At 50.4% G+C, this 23,737-nt stretch overlaps 1 protein-coding gene across 6 annotated transcripts in view; it reads right to left on the bottom strand.

Moving 5' to 3' along the window:
- Window positions 1–23,073, bottom strand: part of LOC135217054 (threonine--tRNA ligase, cytoplasmic-like) — a 166,835-nt gene extending 143,762 nt beyond the window's left edge. The window contains exon 1 of one of the 6 annotated variants that reach the window (XM_064252686.1): window positions 22,937–23,073. In XM_064252686.1, the coding sequence (XP_064108756.1) occupies window positions 22,937–22,951 (15 nt within the window). In that variant the 5' untranslated portion in view covers window positions 22,952–23,073. The other 5 variants (XM_064252682.1, XM_064252680.1, XM_064252681.1 and 2 more) reach the window with 5 other exon arrangements.
- Between the last annotated feature and the right edge of the window lie 664 nt (window positions 23,074–23,737).

The raw sequence follows: 23,737 nt of genomic DNA, 5'->3' as shown, positions 1-23,737 counted from the left end.
CACTTGAACCACATTACTGTTCCTGGTTCCTAAGCACTCACTCGCAAACAGTTACGAGCAGCAGACGACTACACTCTTCATGAGGTGCAAAGCTTTATTCCCTTAATTGTTTACTTTACCCATTAATTAGTTTAACTTTACTTCAAAATGACAATTTGTCCAAAATTGCATTTTTCCTAACTATACAAACCTGAGGTCCTTTTACAATAGGAAGGTACTGAGCGGGCAGCTGGATAGGTCGTAAGCTTTCGAACAAGGGGTTCGGTAGTTAATTGCTTGTCCGACAGGCGCGCGCGCGCGCAGTGGTAGGTAAACAAATCACTTTTGCTTTTGGCCCAAGCAAAACTGCAGAGTGAGGGGTGGCATGAGGTGGGGTCTATGTGTAAAAGGACCTCAGGTTTGTATAGTTAGAAAATGCAATTTGGACAAATTGTCATTTGTTCCGACACGGCATACAAACCTTCGGTCCTTTTACAATAGGAAGACTCACTTCTTGGTGGGAGGAATCTGAGTCTTTTGTGAACAGACTGGTGTTCGCCCCACCTTGGAATGCCTCCCTGGTCGTAAGAGCGAGGGAGGGATCCAAGCCTCTGTCCGATTGATCGGGGTGTGCACCGCAGGATCAATGGTCAGACCTCTGGACCAAGTACTACGAGAGAGGCAAGCGTATCTCTTGCGTACCAGCAAACAAGAACAAGTTCCTATTTGCAAGAGGCAACATAACGTTATGGTTTGTCTCTTGTTGGCATCCACTTCCCCCCCCTTGTAGGAGGAAGGTGGATATTCGCTCCCATCCCTAGTGAAAGGGATAGGATGGGCTCTGTCGAGTAGCTCACCGGCATCTCGTCCTTATCCAGCAAGGTGATGACCGTATCCCCCTACCCACAGGTAGAGGGGTAGAAAAAGATAGGCAAGAGAAGCCAGTCACTCTCTCATTCACTTATCTATTCTTACAGTCACACCAGGACTCGATGCTGTTCAGCCTGCTAGGGTCTGGGTTAGCTAGACAACGTGTTGAGCAGCCACCACGGGTTCCTAAGGAAAACGATCCAAGGACCTGTGGGCAATATCCAAAAGGTAGAAGGACGGGTGCCAGTGGTCTGGTTGTACCAGACCCCTGCCTTCAGTACCTGCGCCACGGAGAAGTTCTTGTGTAACTCGAGGGAGTGTACTTCTAGGTCATCTTGGTGCTGACGAAGAGTCTTCAACACTCAGCCTGGGATGTCGAGTTTCTTCAGAAAGCGCGGCGGTCGCGCTTTCACAGGACAAAGCAGCATCTCCTTCGCATCGAAGGCGGTGAAGTCCATTAGGGAGGGGATTGTGAAGGACTCTAACCGATCGTCAGGAACCGAAGGGTTCAGAGTCTTCGCTACGAATTCGGTACGAAATACGAGCGTCACGAATCCCCATCCCCTGGATGCTTGACTTCGCAGGAAAAGTCATGCAATTACCTCAGAGGAAAAGAAGGGAATGGTCGTATGACCTATCCCTCTTCTCGACTTCGGTGATGTCCTGTACCCATACTGGTCTATCCGTCTGCCGCGACGTTGTTGTTCTCGGTAGTGGATAGGACACCGACACTCAATGGTGGGGTGTCGATGGTATGGGTACTGTGACAAGCCGTTAGGACGAAGAAAGATGTTATGGAAACAAACCGCAACTAAGTCCACAGCGAAGTTCGTAACAGACTTGGGCGCTCTGACAGCTGCCTACTGACTGCGTTCGGTAGGAGGCAAGTTGTCCAAGCACCGAGCAAGTCACGTGACCTTCGCCTTAAAAGGTTATGCCAAGAGACTAAACAAATAATTTGTTCGTCACCGATGCCAGAAGGCAAGGTGATGACTCTCTTAAGGCATGTGCCCAACAGGCGAAAGTCAATTGCCTTCTAGAGACCGAGGTCCTTGATGGCAAGATATCATCATAGTATAGTTGATTCTCGGGTAAGGAGAAACAACACTATGTGACGTTGAAGACGAAGGTGTACAGAAATGCAACCTACGTCTTCACAGCTGAACCGAGAGAAGGATTCTCAAGATTCTGAACCTGTGCTACAAAGACTGAGAACGCTAACCGCTATTGATTGCTGTCCGGTGAGGATCGTAGTTGCCAATAAAAGCGGAGAGCGCTTCCAGTAATGAAGACAGGGAACTACTGCCTGAAGAACGTGCTCATGGGCTGAACATTTGGAAGTAGAGCTGTCAGGTCGGAGAGTAGGCGATGTCTTCTGACATATCTGTTAATTCGGGGCGAGCAATGAAATTGCACACCTACGAATACGAGATATTTTGAAGACAAACTCAGATGTCTGCAAAAATCATTCGCATTATCGCAGTGCGATGCAGCGGTTGACTAGTACAGACTTCTGTTACCGTGCGGTAAACAGAAAGATGAAAGAGTCCAAGAGATATCTCTGTTGAAAATTCTCGCAATGTCGAAGGCGATGAAATCGAGCGTCACAGCAGTAGATGGTCCTTCATTATTGCGAGAATCCCCGTTAATCAGAGACCTAAGTCCATGATTGTTGGGCAGAGATACGGTTCGGTAGTCATCCAACCAGGGGAGAGAGAGACGTAACCGAACCGTGCCATCTCCGAGACCTAGCTGATACTGAGCCGCTATCAGGCAGTTCAATACGCAGTAGCTCTCGGTGACTCGTCATCCTGAGTTGCCAGGTAATCCATTATTCCACGAAGGAATGCGTTCGGCTAGAACCATCGAGCATAAAGAATACGCTCGAGCAATTATATTTAACCGAAACGGATTCGGCAAATACAAAAGCTGATTTGGTGTTGTCATGACAATACCAAGTATCTAAAATCGAAACTGATAACTGCTGGGAGGTTGCAGGCAACCCCGAGTTGCAGTTCAATTAAGATACAATTCGTCTCGGTCACAAACCGTAGAGTTAACTACGGTATGCGCCTACCCCACGGACAATTCAACTGTTTAAAGAATCATGTCGCGAGGGTAATATACGTAGTATATTTGTAGGTTCTGTACCACGACCTCCATCCTAAAATCTTTTCCCTCGAGGAATGAGAATAAGGATTGGAGATCGACCGCCTTCGTTCTCTAGTCAAGAGAGTGAAGGAGAAGTCTTCCCAAAGGAAAGCTTCAATGGTGAACAGAATACCGAAGACGATAGTTTCAAGCCAAACTGGAAGTTCCCGTCCGTTCTTCTCTATTCCAGGGTTAAGCGCCTACTGTGAGATACTCTTCTTTCAGCAGCAGTCTTCTTCCAAATGCTAGAAATTACAGGAATTCGAGCATAAGCGAGGTTCCCCCCGATTATCGTGTAACAATTATCGGGGATTCTCGCTCACTTTGGACCGTGGTCTCGCCTAAGTGTTTGGAGATCGTAAAAAACTCGAACACTCTTGAGTGCGCTAGAAATTCCGTAGAATTCTAAGCACTCTGCGAAACCCCCCACCACGAATTCGTCAAACGATATCGGCTGGTGGTCCTCTCGATTCCCGTAGAAATCGAGAAAGGGGTCAGGATCCCTCCTCAATGACCGGGGGCTTACATCAGGTAGGACCCGAAGGTACCCCCGGTAGCGCAGCCCCTAACGTGGGATCTTACAGAGAAACTCTGTAGGATCCCTCCCCTTTCCCTCGTAGCCGTAAGGAGAGAGGGAATGGGGGAGGAATTGGATACTGGCTCGCCTTCCCAGCGGAACTAGCAGTTGGAGAAGAAAAGGAGCAGCCATCGCCTTACGGCGATGGCCTCTCAGAGCCTGGAAAACGTATCGTCAGGAGAAAACGTTTTCCCGAGGAGGGTTACGAACTCATACTGTAGGTAAGTGTCTGCCGCCACTGTGAACGTCGTCTGGGTGGGGCTGATCGACACCTGACAGGAGAGAGCCGATACCGCTCCGACTCATTCCAGTCCTCGTCGAGGTCGAAACCTCAGGAGGACCGAAGGGGTATTTAAAATACGGTGTCCGAAGACACGTAGAAACGCCTCTGTCGCAGTAGAGGAGGTGAAGTAGCTTGTTCGACCGGCCAGAACTGAGAGAGCCTTCTTGTCCGGAGACGAGAGACTACCTGGTCAACACAGTCGGCAAGCTCCGATCGCGGCAGACCCACCGTCGATTTGGGTTCCCTCTCGGGCCCCAAAACGACTCGAGCCGAGACGTGGCTCTGCTGGTGGAAGCGGCGATCCTTCCCCGAGGTCATTGTGCTGACGAATCAGCGCCGTAACCCTCGGCAAAGTTCCTCTGGATCTCGGAAGTCACAGCATCTTGCAGAGTGGGACCGTTAAGCCCTTCGAACAAGAGCATATTCCGAGAACCTTCCTCCATAAGAAGGGGAAACAGCGACAGCCCTCTCGGTCTTTCCCCATCCACTTGCGCATACGTCCTGGCCGGTCCAAGAACCGTGCCTGGCACGTAGGGCGTCGTGGTGGGATCATGAGGGGCGCACCCCTCACGATCACTCCTCAATACCTCGCTCCTCCCGGTGTAACCCGAGGAGGTTGAAGGTACGGGAGAGGCAGACCTGACGCTCCCTCGTTGCTCGCTGGCCAGAACCAGCAGGCTTGGAGGGCTGCAGGCGATCAGTCAACCCGCGGTGGTTGGCGATCGAGCTGCAGGCCTGGTCGAAACCGTCTCGCTCGTGGAGAACGGCTGGGGACTGAGCACAGCGGCCCCGATCTCGAGTGTCAGAAGAGCTGGTGCTGGTTGCTCGTACCCCCGGTCGCTTTCTGTGAGAGCGACGGTCAGGGCGACCTGCAGGCTCCACTGTCACAGTGAGACCGGTGATTGTCCTCACGGCACGTCACGTCGCTGGTTCCAGCCGTGGCTGGCACCGGTCGAACGGGAGGACCTCTTCCAGCCTCAGCCCGTGGTCGGTCGTCGGACCGTCACGTCCCCAGGTAGCCACAGCTGTTCGCCGCGAGAGGTGAGAGCTGGTCTGGTGAGAGTCGCATGAGCGGCTGTCACAGTCTTCCGCCCCGTGCCGTGAACCTGAACGCTGAGCGGACTCAGAGGTCTGGTTCCTGGCTGCACGGTCTCTGGTAGACGACCGTACACTCGGTAACCTCCACCGCGAACGAGAGGCCGAGACGGACCTGATGCAGTGGCAGAAACCACTGACAACCAGGCGAGGAAGTACCGGTGTTAGCCGGTAACCCCCTCTGGTCCCCGTAGTCTTCTTCCTTGCGGAAGAAGAGACGGGCCCCGCTCCCGAAGGAGCAGGAGACCAGCGGAAGGAACCCTCCCGTCCCACCGAGGTGAGACGGGTCCCGAGAAGCTCCCGAGGGAGACTTTCTTAGGAGGGAGGAGGCAACCTTCTTCTTCCTCGGTGTGAAGCCATTAGAAGTCGAAGGGGAAGAGGCGGCAGCGACGACGATGAAGAAGATGAAGACGACGACGACGACACCTTCCTCCTCTTCTTCGTCAGCTTCCTCAGGACAGACGTAAGATCTGCTATCCAGGGCGGAGCCGGGGCTGCTGTAGCCGAAGCCACAGGGCCCGGACGCACCTGTACAGACAGACCAAAGTCTGGGGTAGTACCACCACGAACCGGGACGACATCAGCAGGTTATGGGCATCTCAGGAACAGCAGGCACAGCCAGCACAGCATCGGTAGGGACAGCAGCAGCACAACGGCAGGGACAGCCAGCGCAGCAACGGCAGGGACAGCCAGCGCAGCAACTGCATGGACAGTCAACAACCAGAATCGGCAGGTACGGCAGGTAGCACCGGAAACACAGGAAGTGGAGCAGCAGCCAGCAACATCCTGGTACCTGGCGGCAGGTCCAGGGGCGAGCTCTAGGGCAGCGGAAGTGTGGTCGCTGCGGCGCGGAAACCACGAGCGGCGGCGGCACGCCCCCCTCTGGGTACGGCGAACGGCACGTTCACAGCGGCTGTAGGCAAGACTGTTACCACGTGAGGCGAGTACACCAGGTGAGGAGGGACGTCGTCACCCTGGTTTCGTTGGTCACACTCCATGGGTGACCGCAGTAGGCCCAGACATAGAACCGCAGCCTGGGACACTAGCCACGCCCTGCAAATGGAAGGACGCCCATACCTCACCAAGGTCCACCCTCGTGGCAGTAGCACCTGCGGAAATAACAGTAGTAGCGATTAGTGGGGGGGAAGTCCCCTCGCGCGGGGGGGTGAGCCCTCTCCGAACGAGTGGAAGACCCCTAATACAATTGACATCGGGCACCGAGCGCCCTCCCCGCGCTCGACGGATCGGGCGCGAGGAGAAGAACGCCGATAACCTCCCCCCCCAAGGGGAAGGGCCCATCTGTGGGAGCTGAGCGGGTGGGGGTTCTCGTTCCCCACCCGCACAGTACCCATGTAACCCAACAACAATATAAGAGCCCGAGAGCAATCGTGCCATCGGCCCGAATGCAAGGGCATAAGGATCAATTCCCTGACTGAGCGGAACTTGAAACCAAATAAATATTGATGCAATCAATAATAAGGAATAAAATGAAAATGCATCTTGCATTACGATTCACTTCACAATGAATAAGGGCTCGGATCGAGCGCATTTGCGCCCTCGGTACGAGCGCAAGGGTAAAAGGATCCATTCCTTACCTTTATGGATCAAGGTTTATGGAAACCTTGATCCATAATGAATTGATGCAATCAAAAAATATGATATTGTTATGATACAATAAAGTTTGTTCATACTTACCTGGCAGATATATATATAGCTGTATTTTCTGAAGTCCGACAGAATTTTAAAAACTTCCGACACACGCAGTGGTCGGCCAGGTGGTTAGTACCCATTCCCGCCGCTGGGAGCGGTATCAGGAACCATCCCATTTTCTATTCATAATTTTTATTTCCACTGTCCCCCTGAGGTGATGGAGGTGGGTGGGTACTTGATTATATATATCTGCCAGGTAAGTATGAACAAAACTTTATTGTATCATAACAATATCATTTGTTCATGAAACTTACCTTTGTCAGATATATATATAGCTGAATCCCACCTTTGGAGGTGGGAAGGGACAGAATAGAAGGATTTTGGGAAACAAATGCATGCAGATGATTACATCTTGGTTCCACCTGTTAGCATAGCTGGCTTCGTGGTTACTGCCACGTAAGTCTGCTTGTGCTACTAGAGTTGCCAGCGAGGTAGAGACCTATATAGCTGGTGCACTCCAGATGATCTGTCAACAGGGGCGAGACCACGACGTGACTAGACCATATTGACCATACCATGAGGGCTAAGAAGTAAAATATATATATATATATATATATATTCACCACCTGACCAACCTAGCCAAAGTTAAGGTGTGTTAACTAAGGCTTAAGAGTTTAAGAAGTCGCCGTGTCGGCGACTCAACAACTAAATTAAGAGCTCTTCCTAACCATTTTCTACAGGATAGGATGAGTGGTACTTCTTGCCCCCAAGATTGTGTCTGCAGACGTATGGCCCTAGCGAGCAGCAGATCTCATATGCCATCTTCACCATCTCGCAGGAGTGTGAAGTGAACACAGAGTTGCTTCGCTAAAACATGGTACTCAGGATGTTGCTGAGTGCCATGCTCTGTTGAAATGCTTCGAGGCCGCGCCCTCACCTCGTGAGCATTCAGATAAAAAGATTTCAAATCTTTGTGCAAACACAATGAAGGAGCATTTTTGAAAGAACTCCTTAACACTAAAGCCAGGCTGTTCTTCGATATGGGCAAGTCTGGTCTTTTTCGGAACACTGCAGATTGCGCCGAATGACTTCGACTTTCTTGAGTTTTATGTAGATAAAACTTGAGAGACCCGACAGGGCACAGGACTCTCTCTGGCTCCTGCCCACTAACTTGTGCCATCCTTGCTTCCAAGCTCCTGGCCCAAGACAAAAACGGGTTACCATTCTTAGGCCACAACGGAAGGGTTAGAGAGCACACCGCCTTGTGTTCTCTAAAGCCAAAACTTGTGACGATGGCTAAAATCTCACTAACCCTCTTTGTCGTATCTAGGGTGGTTAGAAGAAGGCCTTCCTGATCACATGCAAGAAGTTAACAGGTAGGAGAGGTTCGAATGCTTTGACATCATGAACTTCAGACTACGTCTAAGTTCCATATTGAAAGCTTCGATCTGGACATGCACAGTCAGTCCGTCTGTACTAAAGTCAGGTGACCGACCAGTTGACCAGTCAGACGAATCAAGGACAGCAAGGCTGTACCCTGAAGACCATAAGGCACTATTCTTCGCTGAAGGATGAGTGTCTGGACTGCCTGGGCGATCAATCTAAGCAAACCTTGGGGGTGTATCAACGCAACCCACAACGTCGTCAGCGAATCAACTCCTGACTCGAGCTTCTGGTGCCAGGAGAAAGGAGCGAGGAGCAAAAAGGCGATTCAGTCCCGAAGGAAGAATGCCTGACAGTCCAACCTGGTCTCATGTTACAACGAATCATCGGGGGTGTATAAACGCAACCGACTTCGTCAACAAGAAACTCAGGGCTACTATATGTCGCCTGATCTCGCACGAGGTGTCTGACTCCGAGAAAACAGGTGAGACAAAAAAGTAGATGATGAACGAGGTTCGAGATTCCACAGAACTCAAAGATCGTGAAGGGCTTTGTTGTTTGACAGACGCAAATCTCTGAGCCCAAAGGCCGTCAACAACATATTTGCGTATTCTTTAATAGTTGTGACTGCCAGCTTATCCCATTCTTCAGACGGAAATGGAAGAACGGTAATCTTTTATCCTGTCGAGTTAGAGTAGACCGACTCCTCTCGGAAAGGTCCTTGGAAAGTGAACTAGGAAGTATGTGACCTCTGTGAATCCAGGATCCTGAAGGCCAACATGGGGGCGATCAGCGTCATTGTCGCTCCCTGTGACGTCATAAATCCTCTTATTACATTTCCTAAGAGATTGAAAAAAGGGAAAAGAGACTAAAAATATCCATCCCCGTCAATATCATAGGATGGCGTTTAATGGTACCGATCCCGGATCGAGAATAAGGGAGCAGAAAAGAAGAAACCTCTTCGTCCTCAACATATCGAAGAGAAGAATGAAAGGGCGTCCCTAAAGTCTCCACAACTCTCAACTTACTTCTAAAGAAAGATTCACTCGGAAGTCAATAGTTGCTGCCGTCGATCTAGACGATTCGTACGGACTTTTGCAATCCTGTAACGAACCCTCTAGAGGATCGTTACATTCTACCCGCCTGTTGTTATAATAGGCTTTCTCGTAAACTCGAACAGGGACCGAGAAGATACTTCTTAAGATATGAGAGAGCTGTGGAATATCAGAGTTGATCTGGACCACTGGTTCCCAAAACTCGTACGAGGACTGGAGGGACTACCGAATCGCTTTTACTTCTTTCAGATTAAGATCCAAGTACATCTGAAACCCTATCCAGATGTCCGGCACCTTCTTTCTATCACCTCAGGTGATAAACGCACTGAGAGATCAGAATCAATTCCTAGATCTTGAATAATATTTCAGTTTCCCGGTAGGAGAAAACTGTGGTCTGAATTGCAGTCTATTCGGGGGAAACAAACTTCTTCAGGAAGGAAATGGTCCCCAGCAAGCTCATCCATTCCCTCCCCGAGTATGCTTACTTCCCTAATAAGGCTGCGCTTTGCCTAAGCAGGAGAGCATATAAAAGTGCAATGTTGCCGGTAGACTCGTAGTTCTATACCGTGCGGTAACGAGCACCGAAAGGATTAAGAGATAACTCTGTTTGAACATAGTAAGGCAAAACGAATGCAACGTTTATTCATTCACGTAAGAAATCCCCTCAATCTTAGGCTAAAGTCCGTGATTGTAGGGCAGAGATACAGTTAGTCAGTCAATCCCGCAGGAGAGACGTAACCGCCAGCACAGAGATACGGTTAGTCAGTCAATCCCGCAGGAGAGAGAGACGTAACCTACCGCGCATGACAGCGCCCGATCTGTTACTGGCTCGGTTGGACTGGAGGACAGACAGCGTGACAGCAGCAGCCAGCAGCTTACGAACGTCGTCTCTTAACTTTATGTCTGGGTTGCCAGCTACCCTATTCTACGAAGAAATAGGTCCTGTTTATTTGTTTGAGCAGAAAGACTCTCAAGCTGGTATATTTAAGCGAAACAGAAAACGCTAAATATATAGATGCGTTTGTGTCGTCAGAACACTACCATACAACGGTAAAAGATAAATCGGAAACTCCTGGAAGGCTGCAGGGAGTAACGATAAATGTCCTTAAAATAGACAATAGACTCTCGGTTGCCATCCGAAGAGGTAACTACAGCAAGCGTATATGACTTGAACCAACCAGAAGTAAAATAACGCAAGGCAAAATATGAAATTATATCACAATAAAGTTTGTTCATACTTACCTGGCAGACATATATATAGCTGAATTCGGAAATACAGCTACATACATATCTGACAGGCAAGTTTCATGAACAAAACTTAAGAGAATCGAAGCAGTCAGCTCAAGCTTCTTATGTTACTGGACATAAGCCGTTCATTGACGTAGGCTACAAGTCTATTTCTTGTACGAGTCTGCGAATGACGAATGAGAGCTCTTCCGAATCTTGTCAATAAGAGCTTATTCGCTTACGCAATATCAAGTTAATGAGATGTTTGTCAATGAGAACTAACCCATTTACGGGACAAAGAGATATTTGTCAATGAGGGGATACCCACTTACTTGACAAAACGAAAGTATATTGTCAATGGGGGAAAGTCACTGAATTGACAAAACGTATCCAGGGAGTCAAGCATTTAATTTTTTTCGATTCCCGTCTCAAACGAGGAAGGGCAAGAATCCGTTAAGAGACTGGCTTACGGCAGGTAGAACGACGATGTTCAATTCGGCAGCGTAGTCCCGACTAGAAACTAACAAAATCTATCATCTGAAAAACCCTTTTCAGATGGGCTAAAAAAGCTTGCAAAATTATCCTGGGAAGAGGAAGAAACTCTCCAACCAGCTTCCTCTCCCGTATCACAACTAATGCCTGCTAAAGCTTAAAATTTATTGGCAGTATGGCAAAGGAAGTCCTGTCTTGCGCTTTCCTGAAGAGCGTCCTTTTGATGAGTGCCTTTGCAAGAATCCCACTGAACGTTGCCGAGAGTCCTGACGTGCAGGACATCGAGCCTTACATAACCCGTAACTGCCTTATCGCAAAGTCTTGACTGCGGTAGTGGCAACTTAAATTTATTGGCAGAATGGCAAAGGTTGCGGTATGAGCAAACGAGATCTTCCCTTGAGCTTTCCTTAACTCCATCCACCTATGCGAAAAGCAATATTAATGACAGAGACCTCTGAATTCACGAAACCCGATGTCTTGCTGGGTTTCGAAGAAGAAAAGTTGTCTGTTCACTTTAAACTTCCTCCGAAGCACTGCCTACTTCACCTTCTTTGCCAGGTGAGGTAGAAGGTATACGGAGGTAGAGATAAACATTCTTTAGGCCCATATCTGAAACAAGAGCTTGAAGAGTTCAACAGAAACGTTCAGCCAGGCGACACACCTGGCGTGCGCTGGTGCACGCTCGGCGTCCACTGGAGCGCGCTCGGCGTCCCATGGCGCGCACTTGGCGGTCCACTGGCGCGCACTTGGCGTCCACTGGCGCGCACTGGCGTGCACCCGCGCGCGCCTGGAGTCCATCCGAGCGTCCCGGGCGTCCGCTCTCAAAAGCTTCCTGCTACTATGACTTCTCTTACGTATTTCTCGGTGGAAAGACGGACACGAGTTCAGGCGACGTTCGCCTTCTTACTTCTCACTGAAACGCATAACGAGAGAGAGAGATGAGGACGTGAAGCGTCCTCTTCTATAAAGCTTTATTTAGAGGCGCGAGTCCTTCCGAAAGCTCCAACCCCAATGCATGGGAGGACGCTTCGGAGGACGAGAAGCAATCTTTCAGGATTCGTGCACGCGCACGCACTTTGGCAGTCTGGGGATTTTCATCAGAAACTGCCGAAGGCACGCCAGATCGGTGTTTGGTTCCTTGTAACCCTCTTTAGGTTAGGCTTCGACATGCTCCCTCCCCGGGTCCTGGGAGTCAAGCAGAGGTCCCGGCCTAGATGCGAAACGAGGTAGGCCGATCTGACGCACCCTCCACTACACAGGGGTATCACTGCACTTCTGCACTTCACTTTTACTCTCTAAAGCAAGCACTTTCGATTCTAAGATACGAATCGAAAGAGTATCAGAGAAAGGGCAATTCTCTACAGACACTGCTTAGGGCCCGAAGGCAACACTGCAGGGTTAGGAGTAAACAATTACAGAAGTAGCACTTCCCAGCAATGAAGGAGAGCGAGCACCTCTCGTAGACATATTCATAGCCCGTAGGCCATACTACAGGGTTAGGCAAAATAAAGTCTACAGGAGGTTAGCAGGTTCACTACCCTGACTTTTGTTACTGATTAATTGCGTACATACGATCATACGTCTCCTTACGGAATTAGACATGTTTACTGATTAATTGCGTACATACGAATCATACGTCTTCCTTACGGAATAGACAAAAGTCTCACACTCCTTACATGACAAATCTCAACAAAGAAGCAAGACCCATCACCCCACCCCCTCGTACATACCAAGTGCGGATCTACCGAAGCTTTCGGTAGCCACACCTATCTTTGCAGACAACCCCGTCTGAAACTAGCCTAACTAGATTCAGATATTTTATGCAAAAATGAATCAAATTCAAATCAATTAAGATAGCGTATGCCTAGCCACAAATCCAAGTAAATAAATCAAAAGACAATTAGGATACTTAGGGCAATGAAGTTTCCAAAAATCCTAAGACGGAGGTACTGAAAACAGGGTTTTGTTTCAGCACCAGCGACAGAAAAATTATGAATAGAAAATGGGAATGGTTCCTGATACCCGCCTCCCAGCGGCGGGAATGGGTACTAACCACCTGGCCGACCACTAGCGTGTGTCGGAAGTTTTTAAAATTCTGTCGGACTTCAGAAAAATACAGCTATATATATACTGACAGGTAAGTTTCATGAACAAAATATGAAAATGAAAAGAATACTTTGCGCTTGCGATTTCACTTCATACAAATAAAAAGGGGAAGGATCAATTCCCGGGAAATAGCGGAAACATTGATCCCAGTAAACAATGCAATCTCAATAAAAAATGAAAATGAAAAAGAACTGCACTTGCGATTTCACTTCATTCAAAATAAAAAGGGGAAAGGATCAATTTCCGGGTAAGCTCGGAAACTGATCCAAAATGAGTATTGCTACAATCAAAATAATATATGAAAATGAAAAGAATACTGTACTTGCGATTCCACTTCCATACTTAATAAGTTTTTCCAACCCAAATATACGCTCGGCCAGCGAGCGCTCCCGCCCTCGGCACCGAGATACACAATACGAGGATCATTTCTGGGAAAATGAATTCCCGCACTTACGCCCTTCAGTCCCGGCACTCGGGTAATCGGAGGGCGTGGTGAAACCAAGATCCTTTAATTCACAATTGAATTCAATGGAAATAAATATGAAATGATTGTACTTACAATGACAATTTGTCGAAAATTGCATTTTTCCTAACTATACAAACCTGAGGTCCTTTAACAATAGGAAGTAGCTAGCGGCAGCTGGAACGGTCGTAAGCTTCGAACAAGGGGAGAACGGTAGTTAACTGCTTGTCCGATCGTCGCGCGCCGCGCGACTGGGAGGTAAAACAAATCACTTTTGCTTTTGGCCCATGCAAAATACGCAGAGTGATGGGGTGGCATGAGGGAGGGACTTTATGTTAAAGGACTTCAGGTTTGTATAGTTAGGAAAAATGCAATTTTCGACAAATTGTCATTTGTTCCGATACGTAATACAAACCATCGGTCCTTTAACAATAGGAAGACTCACTTCTTGGTGGGTGGAATCTGAGTCTTTTGATGAACAGACTGGTGTTCGTCCATCCCTGGAATGCCTCCCTGGTCGTAAGAGCGAGGGAGGGATCCAAGCTCTGTCCGATTGATCGGGGTGTGCACCGCAGGATCAATGGTCAGACCTCTGGGCCGCAGTACTAAGAGAGAGGCAAGCGTATCTCTTCGTACCAGCATTGTAAGAACTTTTTCCTTACATGAGCAAATGTAAAGTAATGGGTTTGTCTCATGTTGGCCTCCACTTTCTCCCCCTTGTTGGAGAAAGTGGTTGGATATTTACTCCTATCTCTAGTTAAAGAGATAGGATGGAGCTCTGTTGGATAGCTTACCTGCATCGGACTCCTCCATCCAGCAAGGTAACGACCGTATCCCTCTGCCCACAGGTAGAGGTAGAAAAAAGATGGTGAAGAGAAGCCAGTCACTCTCTCATTCACGCATTCATTCTCCCAGTCATACCAGGAATCGATGCTGTTCTGCCTGCTCGGGTGCTGGGTAAGCTTACACAACGTGTTGAGCAGCCACCACAGGTCCCAAGGAAAAAGTATCCAAGGACTTGTGGGCAATATCCCGAAGGTAGAAGGACGTGAAGGTGGTCTGGTTGGCCCAGACACCTGCTTCAGGACCTGCGCCACGGAGAAGTTCTTACGGAACGCTAAGGAGGGTCCGATACTCTGACTTCGTGGGCTCTCGGACGGCAGTACGGATGTCGTCGCTACCATCGCTTCGTTACGCTCTCCTGATCACCTCACGTAGCCAGAAAGAAAGCGTGTTCTTGGAGACTTCTTTCTTGGTGACCCCAGTGCTAACGAAGAGGCGTCGACACTCAGGCCTGAGATGTCGAGTTCTCTTCAGATAGCGCCGTAGCGCCCTCACAGGACAAAGCAGCATCTCATCCGCATCGTTATCTGTAAAGTCCAGCAGGGAGGGGATCGTGAAAGACTCGAAAACCTGTCGTCAGGGATCGACGGATTCTGAGGTCTTAGCTACGAAGTTCGGGACGAAATCGAGCGTCACAGATCCCCAGCCTCTGGTATGTTTTAACATCATAAGAAAGGCCATGTAGTTCCCCTACTCTCTTCGCCGATGCCAGGGCCAGCAAGAAGAGGGTCTTGAGGGTCAGATCCCTGTCTGACGACTCTCGGAGTGGCTCGAACGGTGCTCGAGTCAGACTCCTAAGGACGAGAGTCACGTCCCACGCAGGGGGCCTGAGTTCCCTGGGTGGGCAAGACCTTTCGAAGCTCCTCATTAGCAAGGATATCTCGAACGAATTCGTGATGTCCAGTCCCCTCAGTTTTAGGACGAGAGCCAGAGCGGCTCTATATCCCTTAACTGTGGGTACTGAGAGGAGCTTCTCTCGGCGAAGAAACACGAGGAAATCCGCTACCTGCTGAAGAGTGGCTCTGAGAGGAGACAAACCCTGTCTACGACACCAACCACAGAAGACGGCCCACTTCCCTGGTACACAGCTGCCAGAGACTGTCTGACGTGTCCAGCCATCTCTGTTGCTGCGCTACGAGAAAAGCCTCTCGTTCGCAAGAGATGGTGGATAACAGCCAGCCGTGAAGTTGAAGGGACTGGACTGCGCGGTGGTACCGTTCTACGTGTGGCTGGCTAGAAGGTTGTGCCAGTTGGGTAGCTCTTCGGTGCGTCTGCAAGAAGAGCCACAGGTCCGGATACCAAACGGCTTGAGGCCGTTTGGGAGCCACCAGGATCATTCTGAGATTGGGAGTGACCAGCGCTCGACTGATCACTTTCCGAATCAGACAGAAGGGGAGGAAAGGCGTAAGCGAAGAGGTTGTCCCAGGGGTGTTGGAGAGCGTCCTCTGCAGCTGCCCATGGGTCCGGCACGGCCGAGAAGAACACCTGGATCTTCCTGTTGTGCCGGGTGGCGAACAGGTCTACGACCGGTCGCCCCCACAGGTTGAAGAGCCTTTCCGCCACATCTTGGTGTAGAGACCATTCGGTCCCTATCACCTGATCCCGACGGCTGAGCTTGTCCGCTACTACATTCCTCTTGCCTGGAATGTAGCGTGCTGACAGCTCTATCGAGTGAGCCGTGGCCCACTCGTGCACCTGCACCGTCAACTGATGGAGCGGAAGAGGACATAGCCCCCCCTGCTTGTTGACATATGCCACTACTGTGGTGTTGTCGCACATCAACACCACTGAGTGTCCCACCAAGCGGTCCCGAAACTCTTGGAGAGCGTGAACGCCGCCTTGAGTTCCAGGACATTGATGTGAAGGTGCTTCTCGTGATGCCCACACACCTGCAGTCAGCAACTCCTCCAGGTGTGCGCCCCATCCCTCGGTCGATGCGTCTGAGAACAGAAGCATCTCCGGGGGGGGAGTGCGTATGGGCACTCCTCTTAAGAGGTTCTTGTCGTCGAGCCACCAGGCTAGGTCCTGCCTCACCTTGTCCGTGATAGCCACGGGAAAGTAAGGAGGATCCTTGGCCTGAGACCAACTCTCCCTTAGCCTCCACTGGAGAGACCGCAGGTGAAGACGCCCGTGAGGGACTAACTTCGAGTGACGACAGATGGCCGATCACGACTTGCCATTGCTGTGCTGCCTGTTCCTGCCGCGACAGGAACCGGCGGGCTGCCTCCCTGAATTTGCTGATACGCAAGTCTGCGGGAAAGACTTGCCCTGCTACCGTATCTATCAGCATACCCAGGTACTTCATCTTCTGCTTGGGTTCGAGATCGGACTTCTCGTAGTTTATCACGATCCCCAGATCGCGACAAAACTTGAGGAGTCGATCTCTGTCCTGTAGCAAAACTGCGAGCGGGAGCTCGCCAGGACAGCCAATCGTCGAGATACCTTCAGAAGACGTATTCCGTTCGAATGGGCCCAAGCCGACACCAGAGTGAACACTCGCGTGAACACCTGTGGGCGGTTGAGAGACCGAAACAAAGTGCCCTGAATTGGTACACCGTCCCGTCGAAGATGAAGCGGAGGTACTTTCTGGAGGACTGATGGATGGGTATTTGAAAATACGCGTCCTTCAAGTCCACCGAAAGCATGAAATCGTTCCCCCTGATTGAGTCGAGCACTGAGCGTGCCGACTCCATCGTGAACCGCGTCGTGCGAACGAAGCGGTTCAGGGGAGAGAGGTCTATCACCGGGCGCCAGCCCCCCGATGCCTTCTCCACTAGGAAGAGGCGGCTGTAGAAGCCTGGTGACTGGTCCTCCACGATTTCTACAGCTCGTTTCGCCAGCATGGTCTGACTCCTGTCGAAGAGCGTTGTCCTTTGCTGATCCCCGGACATAGGTCTGTAGATGGACCGGTTTGGAGATGAGGGGGGGCCGAGACTCGAAGGGTAGTAGATATCCCTCCCGAAGGACGTCTACTATCCAGTTCTCGGCGCCGTAGCGCTGCCAAGTCGCCCAATGGCTCGCCAGGCACCCCCCCACTTCGGCACCCTTCCGCAGCAGGTGAGGGGAACGCCGTCCCTAGCGTTTCCCTCCTCGTTTCGACTTCTTCCCAACACCTCCTCGGGGAAAGGAGGGTGCTGGGAGGAGGGCTGGTTGCGGCCTCCTCTCGCAGAAGTCGAAACAACTGGAGTCTTCACACGGGGTTTGGAACGGCAACCGTCTTCGCCGCCGTGGAAGCGCTAGCCAAGCTCTTTGGTTTGGCCGCAGTTACTCGAGGTTGCCCAGAAACCTTCGAGACTGCCTGGTGAACTAAGCGGTCACTCTCGTCAGTGCGCCGCCGTTCCACCGCAGCGGCCACCATCTCTCCAGGAAAGAGAGCTGGGGAACTCCTAAGAGGTCCATTTCTTAGCCCGAGTGCCGCCTCACGCCAGCCCCTTGGTCACTAGGGTAAGGACTGCGTCCCTACGCCCCGAAGAAACCAAGATTGGCCCACAGGTTAGCAGTCTGATGGGCGAGGTAAGAGATTGCTCTTCCTCCAGACTGGCACAGTCTCCTAAAAGAAGCGTCGTCTTCGAGAGCAGAACTCCCGGAGCCGGCCGCTACCTTGGATATTGTGAGGGACCACAAATCCCAACCAGGAAACTGCCTGGAATGCTGCCATAGCGGTAGATTCCAGGGCAAGTGCCTCCTGCTGCGAGAACCATAGGTTCTCCGACAGGAGCTGCTGCAGGGACACCTGGAGTCAGCCTCGCTAACTCCGGGTTAACCTGTTTTCGGCAGTATCGGGTCTTCTGATGGCACGTAGAAACGCCTCTGCCGCTGTAGAGGAGGAGGAAGCAGCTTAGAGGACCGTCCGGATTTTAGCGAGTCCTCCCGTCCTGAGACGAGATTCTCCACCTGATCCAGGACTGAGTCCGCAAGCTCTGATCGTGGCAACCCCATCATCATTTTGGGCTCCCTCTTGGGACCCCAAAATGACTCGAGCCGGGACGTGGGCTCGATGGTGGTAGCGGCGATCCTTCCGCGAGGCCATTATGCAGAGCATCAGCTTAATGACTTCCGCGAAGTTCCTCTGTATCTCGGGCGTCACAGCGTCTTGTGGAGTAGGACCGTCCAGTCCCTCCAACAAGAGCATATCCCCTCGATACTCCTCCTTCAGAAGGAGGAACAGCGACAGACCCCTGACGGTCGCCTCCAACTACTTGCGCGTACGGTCTGGTCGGTCCTAAGACCGTGCCTGAGCCGTACGGCGTCATAGCCGGGTCACGAGCGGCGCACCTCTCGTGATCGCTCCTTGGTACCTCGCTCCTCCCGGTATAGCCCGAGGAGGTTGAAGGTATAGGAGAGGCAGACCTGACGCTCCCCCCACGCTCGCTGGCAGGACCAGCGGGTGCGTTTTAGAGGGCTGTGCTGCCGATCGTCAACCCGCGGTGACGGTCTAGCAGTAGGCTAGCGTCGCCGCTCGCCTGGGGCGATTGGCTCGGCTGAGAACGTCGAGACCGCTCTCTAGCGTCAGGCGAGCTGCCGCTGGTCACTGCTGGGGTTTCTCCGCCCGGGTCCCATCGGGAGCGGCGGACGGGTGACCTGCTAGGCTCCTTCGCGTCGAGACGGCCAGCGTCCTCTCGGCGCGTCAAACCGCTGGTACCAGCCGTGGCTGGTACCGGCGGCCGTGGGGACTCCTTCCTCGCCTCAACCCGTGGCCGGTCAGTGACCGTCACGTCAGCCCGAGCAGCCGGTTGGTTCGCTGCCGGCGAGAGCGTCCACTGGCCTGGCGAGAGTCGTGTGCACGACTCTCGCCAGTCTTCTGCTCCGTGCCGCTGTCTTGACGGCGAGCGAGCTCGGTCGTCGAAACTTTGACTGGACGGTCCTCTTTAGAAGAGCGTCCACTCGGTGCTTCTCGCGACGAGAAGGCAGCCGAGACGGAACCTGGTTTAGCGGCAGAACCACTAGCACCAGGTGAGGACGCACCAGCCGAGGCTGATGCACCTCTGGTCCCCGTCGACTTCTTCTTTGCAGAAGAAGCGACGGGCCCCGCACCCGAAGGAACAGGAGGACCAGCAGAAGAGCTCCCCAGCTCGCCTGAGCGAGCCGGGCCCTTAGAAGATCCCGAAGGAGTCTTCTTAGGGGGGGAGGAGGCAACCTTCTTCTTCTTCTGTGTTTGGCCTTAGAAGTCGAAGGGGAAGGAGAGGCAGCAGACGACGAAGAAGACGATGAAGACGATGACGACACCTTCTTCCTTTCCTCTTCTTCTTCGCCAGGCTCCGCAGGACAGACGTCAGGTCTTCCATCCAGGAGGGAGCCGGGGCAGTTGCCGAAGCAACAGGGCCCGACTGCACCTGTCCGGAAGGACCTGAGACTGTTACAGCACACCAGCAGCGGGAACGGCAGGAACAGGTCCGGGAACAGCAGGAACAGCAGGAACATCTGAAAGGTAATGTGTACCTGAAAGGGAAAGAGTCGTGGAGCGGCCACAGGTACGGCAGGCACGGCAGGTACTACGGGGAGAGCCAGGCGCCTGTCGACAGTCATCGTCATCCGTGGCACTGGCTGGCAGGTCCAGGGGGGTACTCTTGGGGGCAGCGGAAGTCCGGGGTCGGCAAAGGAAAAAATCCAGGTGGTGGTGGCATCGTCCTCTTTGGAACGGCGGCAATTGGTTTTGTACTGCCACCGTGGGTGTCACCGACATTATATGAGGCGTATATACAAGATGTGGTGGCATCTCATACGCAGGGGTAGTTAATGTGGTCGTCGTGGTGGTCACCGCACCATGAGTGACCACGGCCGACCCCGCCAACCGCTGTAGCAACCCCTGGATGCTGGGCACTCCCTGCAGTCCCAGCGACTCCCACACCCGTCCCAAGTCGTCCTTCGCTGCTGGCACACCTGCGGAAGCAACAGTCGGGTTAATAGGAGGGGCTTCCCGCGCCTGGGGGCGAAATACCCCCCCCAGAGCGGACAGAAGACCCCGAATACAACTGTACGTCCGGGGTAGCGGCGCCCTCCCTCCACACTCGACGGATCGAGAGAGGAAAAGGACTCCGCTACCCCCCCCGCAGGGGAAGGCGCAAACCGTGGGGGTGGGGGGGCGGACCGGGAGGCAGGAAAGAGGACGAAGTGTCCGTCACCAAAGGAGTCACTGGACTTTCCGATAACTTCTTGGCCGGCCTAAGTCTCTTCCTGCCCTCGTACAGCACCCACTGCGCCTCGGACCAATTCATACAAACCATACATGGCTCGTTGCGAGAGCACTCTCGCCCTCGACAACGAGAACAAAACCTCGTGGGGGTCCACCTCCACAAAAGACCTGAACCCCCCACATTTACGTCCCTCCAGCCGGGACACACTCTACGGGCGACTGGAGGGCGCGGTGAAATCTCAATCTCCTCTAATTCACTCATTGCACATCAATTGAATAGAGAAAAAAGTACTTACAATCACTCCTGATATTACAGAAAGAGAAAACCAAATACTCAAAGATGAAGCAAACGACAAGCGGGCAGAGCGATGGACGAACACGTCCTTCCCACACACGGCCGAAAGCAAAAGTGATTTGTTTACCTCCCAGTCGCGCGGCGCGCGACGATCGGACAAGCAGTTAACTACCGTTCTCCCCTTGTTCGAAGCTTACGACCGTTCCAGCTGCCGCTAGCTACTTCCTATTGTTAAAGGACCGAGGGTTTGTATTACGTATCGGAACAAATTCAGTTTCACTAGATAAATAGAAAAAGAAAAACACAATCATGCGAAAGCAACGACGATGAAGCGGGCAGGAGAGCGATGATACACGTCCACACGCCAGCAGGCCGAAAGCAAAAGTGATTTGTTTACCTACCAGTCGCGCGCGCGCGCCTGTCGGACAAGCAGTTAACTACCGAACCCCTTGTTCGAAAGCTTACGACCTATCCAGCTGCCGCTAGTACCTTCCTATTGTAAAAGGACCGAAGGTTTGTATGCCGTGTCGGAACAAATGTTTATTAAATTTGTATTATCCCTTTTTTGCAACCAAATTAACCCCCGAAAAATTACAGATATTTCTGAAGTACGAGCAGATGACGGCAAAATGACTCATCGTTGCCAATCTAGGGGAGCTTCACACATATGCCGATGCATTTACAAGCTGTTTCCATGAATTCTAGTTGTCATAGTAATGCAGTAATGATAAAATTGCTTAAATATGTATATATACTACAAACAAATACGCCAATTTCACTTATTTCCCCCAATTTTGTATACGTCTTATACCCCGTTTGGAAGGTAAACACATACCAATTGACAACACTGATAAACAATTGAAGAGCGCAAAATGCCGCAAAACGCCAAAGAATGCCGTAGTTCCCTTGAATAAGTACAAATAATTACTGGTTAGAGGTCGGGTTTTCGATTGTAGTGATGAAAATGCCCCAGCATCTATGGGTGTAAATGGTGTGCGGATTTAGCACAGGAAATGGGAAGTGTGTTGACACAAGCGACTCCGCAAACATCGAAATGGCGCCAATCTTCAAAATATTTGGAGTTGTAAGTAAAAACTTCTAAAGCGTTTTGGGGTAGTGTGCACTGCATTGGGCACACTTTTCATTACCCTATGTTTAAATCTTAAAATATGGCCTTAATTTCTAACTTTGGAGAAAATACTTACTTCGAAAGGAGAGTAGGGGTCTTGAGCTCCTGTTATCACCACTAACTTCTCATGACTGATGACCATCTCCAGTGTCAGGATGTGTTAAAGTACTTTTTCGGAGGGTGGCCAAAACCACGGTAGTGAGCGAGTTGGACAGTCCACTCAGTTGTTTACCCTAATTGGGTTCGTTAAGGATCACATTTCAGGCCACTGTACCTAGGCTAGGTTTGGTAACTTAGACAACAAACTGGGTAAGGTTAGGATCGACAAGCAATGTGAAACTAGAGTAATTATTAAACATTTATATAGCACACACCTCGCATCACATACATCATTCCTAATCCCTAATGAGAAGGCTAAGACTAACAAACTGACCCTCGTCTACCTAGGGTAAATGACTTAGTGGCGACATAGGCTAGTAGCAGCCACCAATCTCGGAATGTGGCCACCTTCCCGAAAAAGTACTTGAATTCGCTGCCATGAGCATCGGTCAAGAGTTGTGGTCTATCCAGGAAGCAGACCGAAGTAAGGGTTTTCTCCTAAATTACGAAATAATGGCATAATAAGGCGGTTTTTCGGGAGGTAGCCGCGTTCCGAGACGTGGCCGCTGTCACCGCTGGGTCATTTACCTTATACCTAGCCTAGTTTCTTTTCCTAGCACAAGGCAAAGCTTCACCACAGACCATATTCATCAAATGCTTTCAAATAAGTTTCATTTCCATGGATTGGCTTGGATAAACTTGCCAGACTTTTGCGTGCATATCAATTACCATACAACCGGAATACTGATAACCTTTAGGCTAGTACCGTATGTCATGCATGACGTAAATCGAGAATAGCATTGCCTACGACAACAGAACGTAAATTTACGAATTTCATTCCAAACCACTGCTCATAACGGATTTAGATGTTATTTAAGGCTATCTAGGGAAAAATATTAAAATAAAAAAAGCGAAAAACGTAAAATGACGCAAAGCCCTACGGTACATAGAATCAACTCAAGACTGGGAGCTACCAACCCGCCTGAGAGCGGCGGCTGCTTTAGCATACGTTCGCGTGGAAATATCTTTTTGGACCAAGTAAGTTGACCGAGCTAACAGTCTTATCATCACCATTTTAACAAGTAACAAATAACTCAGAGATCCACCTGCTTTTCAGACATTATCTTTTTTCTTTTCTCACTAACGAAGACGGACTGTTTGTCACTTCAGGGGGCAACGTGGCGCACCGGCAAAGCAACTTCAGCGAACACCTACATTATCAACCGTTCTTCTTCTTCTCGTTGTTTTATATGTCTACTGCTGCTGTCGCAATAATGCAATAAAATGACGTCAGGTAATACCGGCACGAAACAATGCTTCATCACTAGCATTCAGTATTTATCATATCCTATCATTATTTACTACGTAATTATAGGTTCAGATGGATTTTCTCAGAGCTTTTCATCATATTTCTCGAGTCTGAAAGTTATATTGCTATGATATCAATGTAAAAGAAAATAAAAAACTTTACCTCACAGTACCCCGTGTGTATTTCTTATCAGTGGCGATTTTTTTTACACTACCTGACAGCCAAGGTGTATTATGAAATAATTGATTGGATATCCTCACGAATATGTGTCTCTAAAACATGTATCCTGGCTGAATAAACTCGCGCATACATAGTATATGGTTCTTGACTCAAAAGAAAAAAAAAGGTGTCTATACTGAATCATGGATGAACATCCTTTGCAGAAAACGATCACAACAGATTGCTTTTTACACGTACACCTAAAACTCACTGGCAGCGAATCGAAACCCCTGACGTGCATTGAGATAATTAGCATGCACTCTCGGGCTTCTTCGGATATTTTTTTTCTTTTTTTTTTTATACTATCAGGACCTCTTTTAAAATATTTTTACACTCAGTATAGACAGCGCTTTTCAGGCCTTCCTTTCTATAGTCCACC

This window comes from Macrobrachium nipponense, chromosome 7 (genome assembly GCF_015104395.2).
Source record: "Macrobrachium nipponense isolate FS-2020 chromosome 7, ASM1510439v2, whole genome shotgun sequence".
In the NCBI taxonomy this organism is placed as follows: domain Eukaryota; kingdom Metazoa; phylum Arthropoda; class Malacostraca; order Decapoda; family Palaemonidae; genus Macrobrachium; species Macrobrachium nipponense.
Note: the sequence above shows the minus strand (reverse complement) of the source record. Positions and strands in the feature narration are given on the sequence as shown.